Source organism: Tubulanus polymorphus, chromosome 11 (assembly GCF_964204645.1).
Source record: "Tubulanus polymorphus chromosome 11, tnTubPoly1.2, whole genome shotgun sequence".
Taxonomy (NCBI): domain Eukaryota; kingdom Metazoa; phylum Nemertea; class Palaeonemertea; order Tubulaniformes; family Tubulanidae; genus Tubulanus; species Tubulanus polymorphus.
In genome coordinates this window covers 11,859,630-11,875,075 of record NC_134035.1, presented here as the reverse complement: position 1 = coordinate 11,875,075, position 15,446 = coordinate 11,859,630, and the positions used below count along the sequence as shown (strand labels likewise).

Below are 15,446 nucleotides of genomic sequence, written 5' to 3'. Positions count from 1 at the left end.
AAACATCCGCGAAATCATACATTATGAATTTGATGAACCGTTATGAAATGTAATTAAAGCCTCGAGGTACAAGCGATATTCGCGGCCGCAGTAAAATACCGCTATTAAATTGACGATGATCTCTATACTAGGTTGAGATCGAAACGTCTTCGTGTGAGATTAATTCTATATGTACCCCTCGTTTTAACACTTAATCTCACACCTGACGATGATCTCTGGGGTGAGATCGAAACGTCGTGTATTTCAATTTGATATTTTTTGATTCAATGAATTATCGGTTTTTAATACTTTTAATCTGTAAATGGTGGGTTTTTATTGTATCGTCTCTCTTCACGTTTGATTGTAGCTATTCTACCAATAACCACTGATAACATTGATATCTTGCATGCTATCTCTCCAGTCACTCCAGGGCGAATTTTGGTTTTCTTAGTCGCTTAGTGGTTGGAGCTAATAACCGAACGCGCTATAGTTCGGTCGTAACGCATTTCACAATGTCGGCCATCTTGGAACTAGGTCCGAACTACTGCGACCATCCCGGCGAACTTCGGTTATCAGAGTTAGTCGACTATTTGCGAACTAAACGAAACTGAATGTCAATGGTCAACCGCGCAAATAAGCACGATCGCTGTTGTTCGGACCTAGTTCCAAGATGGCCGACACTGTCCGAAATATAGTGCGTTCAATTAATAGCTCCGACCATTAATCGACTTACCTACGAATTCCGGCTGCTTTCGGTTCGCAAAAAGATACCCGGATCGATGTATTAATATCTATTTTGTTGTATTTCTATTTTTCAGCAATTGCGTTGGTCGGACAAAAGTTCGTGTTCCACCATGTACGGAATACTGCTGGAGAGTATCGAGCACTACATGCGAACTCTTTACGGCGAGGATACTTGGCTTCAGATTCTCGACGTGATCGGCGCCAAGGAACGAGAATTCACCACGCACGGACAATACCCGAACGAGTATATGACTAAAATCGCCGAAGCCTGCACGAAAGTCATCAAAGACGACGCCAAAACGTCTTTCAACGATTACATGTCTTTTTTCGGCGACTGCTTCGTCAACTTTTTCCGGCATTACGGTTACGACAAAATCATGCGCATCTCCGGCCGGCATTATCGGGACTTTCTGCAGGGTATCGACAACCTGCACGAGACGATGCGCTTCAGTTACCCGAAACTGAAAAGTCCGTCGTTTTTTGTCGAACGCGAAGACGAGAAGGGATGTATTTTACACTACCGCTCGAAACGAGTCGGATTCGCGCACTACGTCATCGGGCAGTTGAAGGCGTGCGGGAAGGTGTTTTACGACGTCGACGTCGAAGTGGCCATTCTGGACGAGCATTCGACTGAGAATTCCTGCCACGTAGTTTATCGTCTGGACTTCGACAACGACGCGTATACGCCGCCGAAACAGGACTTGAAATTGATCAGCGCCGCTTCGCGCTTCTCGCCCATTCCAATAGACACATTTTTCAAAGTAAGTTCTCAGGAGCGATCTGTCTTTTTTAGATCGAGCTCATCAGACGATACGTTGGTTTACCTGGGGGAGAGATAGAAACATTAATTTCTAGAACGTCGAATTCCGTACATCGAAATCTCGAAGAATTATTGGCAAATAGCGATAAAGTCATTAATCATCCCCGCGTGTCAAAAACGAATTAATCATTTTACGTATATAGATAAGTTGCAAAATATTAGTATAATAGCAATGTTTGTTAGTTATATCGCGCTCGTCTCGTGAGAGCGCAGACGGCGGAACCCCCTGAACAAACTTCGTGTTATTCCCGCAAAACTATTGATCAGTGTATAGATGGGTTTTAATGAGCTTTAGAGAGATACATAGCAATGTAATTATCGACGACGTATAGCTAACACAAATTACCGGCTATTCATTTCATGGGTAACGTATCCAACGTGAACCCGTGCTTGATTAGTTTCTTCTGTTTCTTCTCAATAAACTACATTAACGGGTAATAATGAGGTTTCGCGAGGTTTTTTTGGGGAAGTATAGTCACGTCACGTCGTGACGGTTAAATTTATCGATTTCGGGTTCATGGCCACCATTTTTACTAAGTTATTAACCCTTTCTTTTGTCTTTCATTTTGTATAAGTGCTTTTCGATTATGTATGTATATTTTTGCTTGTCTTTGGGTCCCTACATATTGGTTGAATACCGACAAAACTTATTTACTAGAGATGAGAAAATAATCCTCAATAACTCGATTGAATCCTTATATCGACTTGGAATAATCAGAATTATTGAAAAAATATTCAATCGTTTTAAGAGACAATCCTTTCTTTTTGTAACGGGGAGGGGGGATGGGCGGGGTGCTTGTCTCATTAGTTTGAGTTATATTGAATGTTCATGTTATGTATATCTGAGCAAAGATGAAAAATTGCCAAGTAGAACACTGGGCGATTGGTGAGGTTTGGAAGATAAATTAACCGAAGTTCTCACGAAAATGCGAATTCATTCAGGAACGACTACTATCAACCTGGTCGCGCTATGTTGAGCTAGGATTAATCCATTATCCACTTCACGAATTTCAGATATTCCCGTTCATAATAGTATTCAAGGACGACATGGTTATCAGAAAAGTCGGCCAAAATCTTCACATGCTGCTCTCGACAGAGTCCAGCGAACTCGCGGGAACCGATATCAGGGATACATTTCATTTACGCCGTCCAAGAATGGAGTTCACTTGGGAAAACGTACGTAATAACGCTTAAAGAATGATTACATTGCTTTAAGTCTATAGAAAGCAGATACGATAAGTGCCACACGTTATGGCGAATGTTTTAAAGGTTACCATCATACCCGTATCACGTAAGTGATTAAAAAGTATTGATTGTTCATTTGAATTTATGTATTAACGTTTACGAAAATAGATATACTATTATCATTAAGGTTCACTACTCTGCGCTTCACCGATACCTGTCCAAATAGGGAAATATTTTCCCACAAAACCCACAAAAGGCTCCTAATCCCACAGAATGCTTCTTTGCATGTTGAATGAATAAAAAGTATTTAAAAAGTATTTAAAAAGTGTGTGTTCTAATAATCCTTTTTACTTTTAGTTAATCGCATGTAAAAGCTTACTGAATACTTCATTTTTATTATTCTATTCTTTTATTCTATCGAATTTTTCAGGAAAAAAATTTTTTTCTTTTTTTGCTTTCAGATATTTTGTTTGCAACGAGTTGTATTCGAAATGGAAACGTTGCGCGATATGTCGACGTATAATAACAAAACGTCGAAGTCTACGCAGAAAAAATCGCGTCAGAAATACCATCTTCTACTCAGAGGTCAAATGAAATTCATCCATCAATGGAATTCCATGGCTTTTCTATGTAATCCACTGTAAGTTTTCGTTTTCGCTGCTTCGTGTCCGCCTTCTTCAGCTTGTAACAGGCTCGTGACTAGGCGAGTTGCTTCGGCAGATTATTCGCCGCATATTTCTTCTGCGATCGAATTCAGGGTCCAGTTCCACAGTTCCGAGTTAAGATTCAACTCTGAGAAACTCATTGAAAATGAACTAGCTTTAACTCAGAGTTAACTCTAACTCAAAACACTGTGGAACTGGGTCCTCCAGGAGGTTGACACATTAAGGCGAATTCGGCGCGAAGACGGATTGGCCGAATAAATCGCCGAACAAATGATTAGGTAATTCACTAATGATGGCGATTAGTCTTTAGCCGAAACTTAGCTCTAAATATAGACTCTTTTACTTTAACACTGTTCATCTTTCGCTGATTTATTGAGTGATTGCCCTCGTATATTCATCGTACACGCGGACATTGTGTATCTTCTCGATTTAGCCAACCTGTATGGTGTTATTCTTATTTCTAAAATAGGCTGGCGAACATTCAGGAAATGCAAGAAGTCGGTTTGTACATAAATGATTTGAATATGCACGATAACAGCCGTGATATGGTGCTAGCCGGATGGCAGCACGCTTCTACACTGGAATATTCGATAGAAAAGGTAAAAATAAAACACCCATCAGAATCGCTAGAAATTGAAATATTGCGCATATCTCGTGTCCGACCGCGCTATCGGGTATATTGCTTCAGTTCTTCTCTTTCCTATGAAATCGATTTAATGTAGTAGTATCAATTATCTACACGTTTAGCAAGTGGAGAAATGCAAACAGATTTCCGAACATTTATCGCAACTCGACGAATGGAAGAAAAAGAGCGAATCGCTATTATACTCGATGATTCCGAAATCGGTCGCTGTCAGTCTAAAATCTGGTCAGAGTTCGATCAATACTTGCAAGGTACTCGCTTCCCGTGTTCCTCGAGCTTTCAATGACGTCACACGTCCAAACGGAAGTCATCGAAATGTCTCATCGAATTGCCTGATATTTTGTAGTTGCTGAAAGAGGTGACTATTATGTTTAGTTATTTGGTCGGATTTACGGAAATCTGCGCCAAAGTGAACCCGATGTCGGCTGTTGAAGTGATCAGCTCAATGTTTAGTTTGTTTGATACAGTTTCCGATAGATACGACGTCTTCAAAGTAAGTTTAAATAGTTGAAAATATCATTACTGATTATGCTATTATTGATGTTGATTTGTTTTTTAACGAATTAGAAATAACCACTGATGATCAGCTAGTGAACTACACCAAAAAATGATATTTTATTGCAGTAGTTCTTATCATTTCTACATACAAATTCCCTGTTACTGTAGCTACATAGCATTTTTTGCATTCGTAAAGGTCGAGACTCTAGGGGATGCTGTATACATGGTTGCAGGCGGTGTACCCGATTGGACTCCGACTCACGCGTCAGAAGTGGCCGGTCTAGCCTTAGAACTCGTAACTGCTATCGATAAACTAAAGGACCCGTCGACGTCTGGACAAACATCACTCTCAGTTAGAATAGGTATTCACATTCTTGCATTTATTCAAATTATGTTAAATTTAAATTCCTTTTCACTTCATTTCGTAATGCAAAACTCGTATAAGATTTTCGATTAAGTATTTTCCGACATTTCTGTATGATTTTTTGTCTAGCCTATAGTGCGTTGGTAAATGCATGAGTTTCAAATGATTTTAGTGACCGGAACCTATATCCGAAGTGCTGACGTCAGTTTGGACGCAATGGCTCGTTAGGTCGTCCTAAAAATCATAGAATAAAACTTAAGATAATAATCCATCATCATTTCCCTAAGTAAAAACTTCTATATTCTAGGTATGCATACGGGTTCTGTGGTAGCTGGAGTAGTTGGCCAGAAAATGCCTCAGTATTGTTTGTTTGGAGACACTGTAAATACCGCTTCGCGAATGCAATCTTATAGTATCGTGAGTAGCCCCTATACCCTGTCGATCTATCGAAAATGTTAGATGTTTTACAGATTTCTCCATTTCCACTTAAAGGCTGGCAAAGTTCATGTAAGCGAGACTTGCAATCGTTGTTTGCATGGATCGGACTTCGTCGTCGTCTACCGCGGAACTGTTAACATAAAGGTAAGATCTATGTTTCATTTCTCCTCTCAGACTCGAATCATCGACTAAATCGTGACTTCATCTGATTATAGGGTTTTAGTAATTTTTATTAGATATACACCCAATGGTAGACACATATTTTAATATAGATAACCGTCCGGCGGCCGTTCGCTACCTTTAAACGGCTTTCTTAAACGGACGTATCTTCATTTCGACTTTTCTCAGCGAGTAGAGGTAACTTTGTTTCCAATGGTACCAGAGCACGCCACGGTGGATTATACCGTCGGGCGTTAGTTCGATGATGCCCGAATTGCGGTGATATTCACCGTTCAGCTGGGCGTACCCGCACGCTTTATACCACCAGCCAGCTTTGTCCTTTTTCGCGCAGCTTCTCGACCATTCGTCGTTATCGCTGTCCATCGTGCTGAATCTCATCCCGTGGTGGTATTTCGTCATCGAGTCGCCTATCGTACCCGTATATCCGCCTATGGACAGTTGAAAACTCTGTCGCTCGCCGCCCAATTTAAACAGCGTGTACTCGGCGTATCCGGTGATATCGTCCCAGTCGGTGAGGTCGATGCGTAAAGTGTAGTTTCTACGCGTGGTCATCCGGTTGACGTGAATGTTGCCGAGCCAGTACTCGTGATTCGGGTTGCCGAAGCCACGCGCGTACTCGTCCCAGTTACGAGTGAAATTCACCGAGCCGTCGACGCGTCTCTGTAAGACCGTCCAACCTCCACCGGCGGTGTTCATGTCGCAGTACGCCACCACGATATCGCCTCCTAGTATACGCAGTGGATAAACTCCCGATTTGATAACGCCGTGGTTGTACAGCTCGGCGCAATCTGAAAATGCGACGAAAATGATAATTTGCCCGAAGTGACAACGAGGATTATACAGGTAGCTTCATTCAATCTTGGAAGTGGCTGGTTCGCAGCAATCATCACGTTTTGTAAGCGGAAACTGTTTAGGATTGCGACATCTACTTACTACCTTATCACCATACCATAGCAACGTTTCATGTGAACATATTTTAAATCGTTAATAATAATAAACGTATCTTTAAACTCAAGTACAAAAGTGTGTTTAAATCTCAACACTGGTCTTTGTCTTATGATAGTGGGTCAGTTTCAAGTTAAAACTGTGGCCCTAGTAGTCATTTTTATTAACGCACCTTCGGCTAACGGTATGTCTCTTGTCGATTGGAAGCTGATCACATCCTCGGGCAGACGTCTTGCCGAACTGAAATCCTCTTTTTCTCGCGGTTTGTACATCACCAACTTGTCCATTTTACTCTCAAATGCATTCAATTTGCTGAAAATGAAATCGTTAAAACTCCACATTGTTAGAACTCGATGAAAAAGTTCTTCATTCCAAGCGAAATAACTTTTTTCATCAACTATTCCAGGGTTTAACAGATCTAAAATACCTTAACTAATTCAGGAATTGATCTAGTAATCTCAAGAAGTTACATGTTAAAAGATCTATGCATTCAATTTGTTCATGAAATGGTAGTTAATTTTTTATCTAATTTTCCTTGGCCATTTTTTTTCGCGGCTATTTTTTCCGTTCATCTCTTGGTTAAGTTAAAATTGGCTCCGCACCCGGTACTTTCTAGAAAAACAGTTTCTGAAACACTGTACTAGAACCTTAAGCGAGAAAACCGCGATGAACAATAGCTTTATTTACACGAACTATTTGCAGCCGGTCGGGCTGCGGTAAATCAGAAGAGCGCCGCGTCGTGCCTGGCAGCACGTAAACCTGTCAAGAAGTAACTAACTACGAAGATAGAGTGAATGATCGGTAATTATTAACTGTAAAAGCTGGTGATGTGAAACTTAATCGCTGTACGTACGTGAATAGCTCTCCATAAAGGTGTTCGGCGTCCATGCGCGTGTTACGAACGTCGTTCTCGATCAATTCGAACAGATGACACATGTGTTCGCCTTGAAGGTTCAACGGCAGGCTGCGGAAATTCGTCGTTCGACAAATGCTCGTGAAAGTCCAGCCTGTGTTCATCGATAAAATAACGAACGACACCAGCAGAAGCGTTCGTTTGTCCACCATCGTGTAAAATTACGTTCAAAATCTGAAAGCAGTACGCGGGAATATTGAGGACGACACGTTAGGCATATAAAAAAACGACGCAAAGAAACAAGAAAACAGGAGACAGAAATATGTTTCCGAGCGTTTCCATGCGTCTGGTGTGTTGTACGAACAAATGAGAAACACGGTTTCGGGAAACAATGTTTTTGAGATCGAACATGATTAATTCTGTGCTGTGTTTTCGCCTTTCCCTGTTTCTTTGCATCGTGTTCATTCGGTTTTAGCAATCGATGTTTTTCTAATTTCTCATTTCTTTCGATGTTTTTGTTTGTGGCCACATTAGCGCAGCTTCGACATCACCCGACACAAGCAATAATATCGATTTTATCGTCAGGTTCCAGTCGAGTTGACGCTAGAACATTTTTTTTTCAAATCGAATGTCAACATGTTTATCTTTCATCTAGGAGCACTTCACTTACTTACTTACAAAGCGATACCACTACAGCTTATATGTCTGAATAGATCGTATCTTGTCTTCTTAATCTTCGCGTATTTTGTACATGTTTCTGTCGGTGGTGACCGTAATTTCTTTTGTTTCGGTGTTAGACAAACCTGCGCCGAGGCAATAAATCGAATATCGTAAGAATTTCGTTTTATTTATATTTCCAAATTACGTCGCCATTTAAGGTTAACGATCAGAGACGATTGTTTATTGGTCCTACCTTGAATACTTTATGACCGATAGTCCATTTGAACTTTCAGGAAAAAGTTTAATCCCAATTTCGTCCACCCGAAGAAGCGATACCTTCAGCGTGGAAAAGGTACCAATATAAACTGACTGCCTTATCTATGTTTTTACGTTCTAAAACAAAAAGCGAAGGTGGAATACGTCTAGCTTTGTGTATATCTTCACCTTGTATTACAACACTGTCTGTCTGTGTTTAATGATAAGAATTAAGTTTATGGATTTACCCTGGAACGTCTTACTTATTTACGCGTTCTTCCTCCATTAGTGATACGCGTATAACCGTTATTCAGCCGGATGTCGGGAGTTATGCGTTGGTGTTTTCGTTCGAACTGGAATATTGTAGAATCGCTCGAAAGGTTTACAAGGTTCAGCGATGTTTACGTCCGGAAACCGCGGAAGATTCGCACCTTTGTTGTTTGATATCACTTCAAGTCTATCCAATGTCTCGCTATCTACTACCAATTCAAAATCGGTTTTTTTTCAGGGTAAAGGTGAAATGAAAACCTACTGGCTTGCAGGCCGTAAATCCGACCCGAACATTGATTTCGTCGTGCAAGAACTCCGCCAACAGCATTCTCACATTCATAAAAACACGTAAGTGATTTTGCTCATCTTCACATTGCCCGTTTCACTGAAACACAACTTTTACAGCGGATCCATCAGTCATAAATACATAATAATGATGAAACTCTAAGGAAATCCCCAAGCAGCATCGCACTTTTAGTGGGGCATCACCGCAATGTTGCTTCCGCTGAACTAAGTGACATACTGCCGTACTTTTGAGATACGTGACATATTATTTTTGATTTTTCAATTTCTTCAAATACCATAAATATCTACAGAATAAGATCGGAACTGCAGCAGGGGAACTGAATTTCGCAATCTAGGATTTTTGATGAATCGTGTTCGTCAATCGCATTTTCCCCCGGTGCAACAAATTTATTCAATCATTCAATTACAATTCAATTACTTTGACTGAATTTTAAGTAATTACCCCGAATTAAAGATAACGGAATGAATGCATTTATGAAGGGGCGAACACAAAAGGGTTTTAGGGGATCATGACCCGATGCTCCGTCTTCGAAACTTTTCTGATTGTGATTGAGCAATCATATCGATGATGAAACTAACCACAATTCAAATCTATATCGATTGCTGTTTCGGCGTCTGCCAGAAATTACTGTAGGTGGTGCACGCATTTTCTTGAATGCATTTTCCATTGAAATATTTGAAAAAATCTGGAAAAACGCTGTGCCTGACCCCCCCCCCTCTGCTCAAATCTGGATCCGGGCCTGACTTTGTATGTTTATAATGTAATCAACTGATTTTTCTGTTACACAGACCAGACTCACAGACTGGTTGTTTGTTACATTCACCGCCGCCGAGTGAAGCCAGTAAAATGTATTCGTTCACCGACGCCGCTCGTCAACAGAACGGTGTCGTGACTACGTGTTGTTGCAGTAAATCATCGGCGTCAACGTCGATCTCTTCGACTCCTAGCTGATAATACGTGACGTTCGGAATACGCACCGGAATACCATTTCGCGCGGACAAACTCTGCATACGTACCGGAACAGCATTTCGCGCCGGACAAGCACGCCGCGATTAAGCGTGAGGCGCGTATATAGGCTTACATGTATTTATACCATCGCCTGAGGGTTTCCTTTCCACTTCGAAATTTACGGCGGCGTGGCTGAGCGAGAACGGAGAAAGGGGCTCCCCGTTAATTGAAATAAATAAATAAATATACGCCATCATATCCTGACTGGGATCTTTACATAAATAAGACTCAGGGTTAAAGCTTTTTTGCCATTAAAAAAGTTTATTCTACACCGAAATAGCCGAAACAGTGATAAACCATTACCAGGAGTGGATCAGAAATATCAATGGTTCGTGGTATGTTAAAACACTGTACGTGGAGAGTGTTTATAGCATAATACCTTAAAACCTTTGAATCGAGTGATGCGGCAGCCTATCGTCCAAAAAACAAAGATGACTGATCGTTCTTCACCGAGAATGAATATTTCTATTGATCCTTTGCATAATTAAGACATGATGGCTCGTCAGAAATTTACGATTCGTTATGTTTTTATTCAGTAAAACGTATAATATAAGTATTTACAAATGAGAGAATTGTATGTTGAATGTCATTATCATTTGGATAATGATTATTATCATTATTAGTGATATTTACGATAAGAATATATTCTGTGAAATTCGATGAAATTCGTATTACGTCATTGTATTAAGTCAATAAAGAATATCGATCTCTGGGCTGGCTCGGAGTCGCTCCCCACAATGCGAATGATGTTATCTTTTTTTGTTTATCACCGAATCCTTATTCGAGATACCTTACGTCCAGTTCCACAGTAGTGACTTTAGAAAGCGCCTTTCTTTTGACGAATAGAAAATTATCAATTGAAAATATACTAATTTCGAGTGATATCTAACTAACAATTGCACCTTTTTCCTGAACCAAACCTTAAGCGTACGTACTTGAATATGAATAACTGATATAGTCAATAGCAATGACTGTGGAACTGGGGACTAAAACGACATGTCCACAACCACTTAACATCGAATAATATGTAGTCACGTGGAAGTGAATGTTGCATTTGCCTTTAATGGCTTGTTTAAACGTGATTTCTTAAATTTGTAAGCACAATTTAACTTTTTTTCTAACAGAGAATCAACAAATTTGACGAGGGGACAATTTAACTCAACTCGAAGAACTGGTCGTACAGCCGTTGTTTTTATTGGGCGTGGGTTAAAACCTCGACTTCGAAATGAACCCAATATTCAAATATTTCTCTTTGTTAACCATCGTATTTGAGATTTTGACTGCACCACAGATAATCGGCGCTGGCATAGTACTGCGATATATAAAGCGTTTTTGGATGCTTTAAAAGTATGAAACGATGAAAGTACATTATATCACAGTTAATCGATAAAACCATTTTCGCTTCATACCGCGTGTACAAAGTACCTTAGATAGTTCAAAATAGAAAAAAAAACATGGAAATATTATGATGATATTGTGAAACCAAATATTTGGAACACCAGGTCGACTCAGGTTGAGACTTTTGAACGATAGTCAAAGTCCTTCATAATGCAACTGTTGAGACCGATGGAAAATAAAGCGTTATAACGGATTCGGCAGCGTTATAAAGAATGTATTTTCATTAAATTTGAGTTGAGCAAATATGTTCTCTGAAAATGTTGGCGTTATGTTAGCAGTGGCATTGAAAAGGATGGCATTATAACGAACTTTGACTATATACGTTTGACGGGAGTATGGAATGATATATCTCTTGAATCAAAAGTAATGAATATCAGATATTGATAAAATGAAAAAAAACGTGAAAATATAATATATATATATATATAAGTTTTATAAAAACTGTACAAGATTCAATAAACATCGTGGCTGTTGTAGACGGCCGTATCGTCCCGACCTTGCCACGTGTCGAATGCCGTATTGTCACGTGGTTCAGCCGTCTCGTCGTCTTCGTCTTCCGGTTTACTTTTGCAGCATCTACGAACAAATACAAAGAGAGAAACATTTTTAAAATAAAGGGCTACCTACCTTCATAATCACGCTATCATCAAGCCTGCGCTTAATGAATGGTTTTGTTAGCGTTGGCGCCAAAAATGGTTTACAATTTTCAGACAATTTATAGTTATTTTTATGGTATTAATTTTTCAATTAACTCAAAATCTACCTGAATCTACATGAATATTGATAGCGGAAAAATTGAACAGTAAACGAAGGTAGCGCCAATGAGAGCCTTATGGACTGTACAGTAGTTCAGGCTTAATCAATTTCCTCGATAACCGATAAATCGTGATAACCAACATACACCATGGATGTCATATTTCAATCGACCGCGCTGATTCGATAATCACATATCATATTAAAAAAGGCTCTTTGTAGCTTTTTATGAGCTCTTTCGGAATGCTAATCATCGAGTTGAATCATTGAAACTCCTGTATAGTATACTATCGATACGACTGAAGCAAACACTTACGAACATTCCTCTTTCAGTTTTCCCTTTATTTTTTCGGCTTTGGTTATGTGTTTTTCCATGCACGGAAACGTCTCTACGTCGCACCAGTTGTACACGAACACGATAACGGCCAAAACGAACGAGATGATACCGATAGACAGCCAGACCGGCAACGCTTCACGGGCGCTGTTCAAAACGAAACGATCAACAAAAATCAATTCATCGATATCGAAGGCTTTTCAAAGGTAAGTCGAGAAGATAATATGATGATAACGAGAGACAATCCCACAATAACGAAGCCAAGATTGAAAAATTCTAGATCAGAATGATTATATTTGAGGAGCGACGTTTCGGCTAACAACTGTTAGCCATCATCAGGCGTACTGTATTTTTTTATTTGCATTTATACAAGAATATGACAAATGATTAAGATTAAAGGATTAAGATTAAAGTAATTCATTTTCAGAGGTCGTGATTTATCTATCGAATGCGATAAAAATGAACCGTTCTATCTATTTATATCTTGCTGGGGTCATGATTAATTTTTCATTCCCTGCTCTTCAACATTAATGTCTCGTGATTGATTTCGTTACTCACGCGATGTAATTGAATTACGCTCATTGTAGTCTGTGTAAAACCCGCCCGCCATCCTCCAATTTAGATACGTGGACTTTACACATTACGTATGATTTAGATAGATTAAACGATGTTTTTTTCGGATACAGTCTGAAGCTCATGCGATCCTCGATTATTTGTTTCCCAGAATTAACAATGTTTGGGTTGATTTTTTGGCCAGTGAAAATGAATATATGAAAGCTGATATGGCGAATAGCGTACTAGTTGGATTCTGCTAAATGCAGAACCTTTCAGAAATAATTTTGTGGACTTTTTTCAAGTGCATTTTTTTCTAGATTATGCACGGAATGAATAATTCATTTTTCAGTAAGATCTCGATTTCTCTACAATACGTACACATCGGCCGGGGTGCAGCAGATAATTTTCCCACCGCGCCAGCAACACGTCGTGGCGCCTGTCTTTTTCTGAGCGGCGGTCTTACAGTTGACGTAGTTCCCGGGAACGGTCTCGTCTTTGCGCCAGTCGTAGAAACATCGACGGTCCGGTCCTGTTCGAACGAATATATGTAAAAATTTAGATTTTTTAGATAGATAAGTAGATATTAAGATATTTTACAAAATTTATTTCATCGAAAGTTTAGAGCTCAGGCTTAGAATATTTAATTGCTGTTTCAAAAACATTTTTCTTTGTACGGAATTATATATTTGCTCATGCTAAACGATCGGAATCATATTGCTGTTCATGCTAAAACGTTTACAGATAATGTTAATAGCTAATCCGCTGCTGCTTTGGCAAATAAATGGAAAACCTGTGCTATTATCAAGAGTTTTTAGGATATCTCTTTTTCTCTGGAGGGCGTAGGGAACATCGATGCGTTCCAGGTCGTGGCACGCAATTGAATTTGACTGCCGTGCTCAGCTCAGGCATTTCATGCGAGACGTTGAATTTTAAAACTGAAAAGTCAGAGATATTAAGGACGGCTAAATCGAATAAATCAAGCGGCACAAAGCGTAAACGAAATTGCGAAATGATTAACGGCTGCGCAGCGAGTGAACGACGATTGAAATGTCTGTAATTCACCAGACGCTGGTCGTATAACTGCATGCAAAACTAATCCTTCAAACTGCTAGTTGTATAATCTGTGTATGGATGGAAAAGGCAGTTCGAAATTCTTGCCAGAAAAAAAAATCTGTATGTGGTTTCAGTGTGTGGTTTCAGTTTCAGTTTTATAATCTGTGTATTAGATGGAAAAGGCAGTTCGAAATTCTTGCCAGAAAAAAAAAATCTGTGTGTGGTTTCAGTGTGGTTTCAGTTTCTTTTTCAATTTATTTGACAAACTCAACGTCTACAATTTAGACATTATGAGTGAAAAATACATTATACAAAGTAACATAGCAGCGAATGCCGCTTGTGTGCGCCTGTTGAAACTAGCTCCACGAAACGTTGTTATTGGCACAAAAATGGTTGTTTTGGCGTGGTGCTACAATACAATACAATTATTTTCTTGTTTCGTTGCCTGGAGTTGGTTGCTGAAAATAGCTTTGTCTTGCGCGTCTTCCGACACAAGTTGTTTTCATAAAAGAATATCGAATGGCCATCGTACATATCTGTTGAATTATAGCAAAATGGCCGCGCGTTCTATCATCAACATCGTTTTCACATGTGCACCATGGAATCAAAAAATCATTTTTTGCATCATTTCATATATGCAAATAAAGCCGACGTATCGGCGTTTGACATAAAAAGGTTGAAATATTTTTGTGTGTGTGTTGTATTAAGTCGTTATTCAACGTATAGTGGATTAGCCCTCTCTCTAGTCGCAGCGAGTAAACGAGAGGTGACGCGGCGAGAGTTTAGTAATCGGTGTTCGGCATTTCAGTCGTGGCGTGAGTACTTTATTACTATGGAAACTATTCTTCATCGCGCCATTGCCACCCACTTGATGCAATTTAGCCGAGTACCTAACGAAACGCGCACGCGCACGGGACGTATGTATATATGCACGAGTGTTCGCGGGACATGGCGTTGAAAAAAAAATCCACGCACATATACGTATCGAATCCGATGGAAGCCCATTAAACAAAATCAATGGGACCTTTGTGATATCGTCGATATTTTTCGCCAATAAAATGTCGCGGTGCATGTGCATATACAGGGCATAACTGACAGATATATGTCGGTTTAATTCGGTTATTTTCAACATGGCATTAGACGTGTTTTTTCCTAAATGGAATGCGTCATTAAATGTAGCTAGTCTAGTTTAATTTGAGCATTGAATACGCTTATTCACGCTAAATGCGAACATATATATTGGATTTTCGCCACATTTTGGTTAGTTAGAATTTTTCGAATGAGTCAAATATCAATCGCGACCTATGGAACTTGGTCCATGAGTCCAAGACTGAATAATTGTGCAGTTTGTAAGTTACGAAAGATATGAGGATGGCAGTTATAAATATGGACAGGGGAGTTGTCCCCTAAGAAATTTTGGTAAAAGCGCCTTTTTGCAACAACTTGTGTCCTTTTTAAAAATCTATCTGTATTGAAATTCAGTCACTTGAGAATGACGAATATTTTGTCATAATAATAGACCAAAGAGGAGCTTTTGTT

General features: G+C 39.5%; 2 protein-coding genes across 4 annotated transcripts; one reads left to right on the top strand and one right to left on the bottom strand.

The window, feature by feature from the left end:
* Positions 1-833: 833 nt before the first annotated feature.
* Positions 834-10,522, top strand: LOC141912645 (soluble guanylate cyclase 88E-like). The gene is made up of 11 exons (XM_074803960.1): positions 834-1,484; positions 2,558-2,719; positions 3,190-3,368; positions 3,863-3,992; positions 4,141-4,287; positions 4,383-4,529; positions 4,731-4,896; positions 5,206-5,315; positions 5,391-5,480; positions 8,738-8,847; positions 9,595-10,522. Exons 1-11 carry the CDS (start codon positions 834-836, stop codon positions 9,755-9,757), a joined length of 2,055 nt encoding a protein of 684 aa, XP_074660061.1. The 3' UTR covers positions 9,758-10,522.
* Positions 4,717-8,382, bottom strand: LOC141912646 (fibrinogen-like protein 1). Of its 3 annotated transcripts, none has more exons than XM_074803964.1 (5): positions 8,228-8,382; positions 7,993-8,117; positions 7,315-7,548; positions 6,634-6,773; positions 4,717-6,304 (listed from the first exon to the last, which is right to left on the bottom strand). In XM_074803964.1, exons 3-5 carry the CDS (start codon positions 7,524-7,526, stop codon positions 5,637-5,639), a joined length of 1,020 nt encoding a protein of 339 aa, XP_074660065.1. In that variant the 5' UTR covers positions 7,527-7,548; positions 7,993-8,117; positions 8,228-8,382; the 3' UTR covers positions 4,717-5,636. The 3 variants fall into 3 exon arrangements, with proteins under 3 accessions (XP_074660065.1, XP_074660063.1, XP_074660062.1); XM_074803962.1 differs by having other exon boundaries at positions 4,718-6,304; positions 7,985-8,117; XM_074803961.1 differs by having other exon boundaries at positions 4,719-6,304; positions 7,989-8,117.
* Positions 10,523-15,446: the final 4,924 nt, after the last annotated feature.

Coding starts and splice junctions, on each gene's coding strand:
- LOC141912645 (XM_074803960.1), top strand. CDS start 834: ATGTACGGAATACTGCTGGAGAGTATCGAGCACTACATGCGAACTCTT. Junction 1,485..2,557: donor CAATAGACACATTTTTCAAA/GTAAGTTCTCAG, acceptor CACGAATTTCAG/ATATTCCCGTTCATAATAGT. Junction 5,481..8,737: donor GCGGAACTGTTAACATAAAG/GTAAGATCTATG, acceptor GTTTTTTTTCAG/GGTAAAGGTGAAATGAAAAC.
- LOC141912646 (XM_074803964.1), bottom strand. CDS start 7,526: ATGGTGGACAAACGAACGCTTCTGCTGGTGTCGTTCGTTATTTTATCG. Junction 6,774..7,314: donor CTTTATGGAGAGCTATTCAC/GTACGTACAGCG, acceptor TTTCATTTTCAG/CAAATTGAATGCATTTGAGA. Junction 6,305..6,633: donor AGACATACCGTTAGCCGAAG/GTGCGTTAATAA, acceptor TCGCATTTTCAG/ATTGCGCCGAGCTGTACAAC.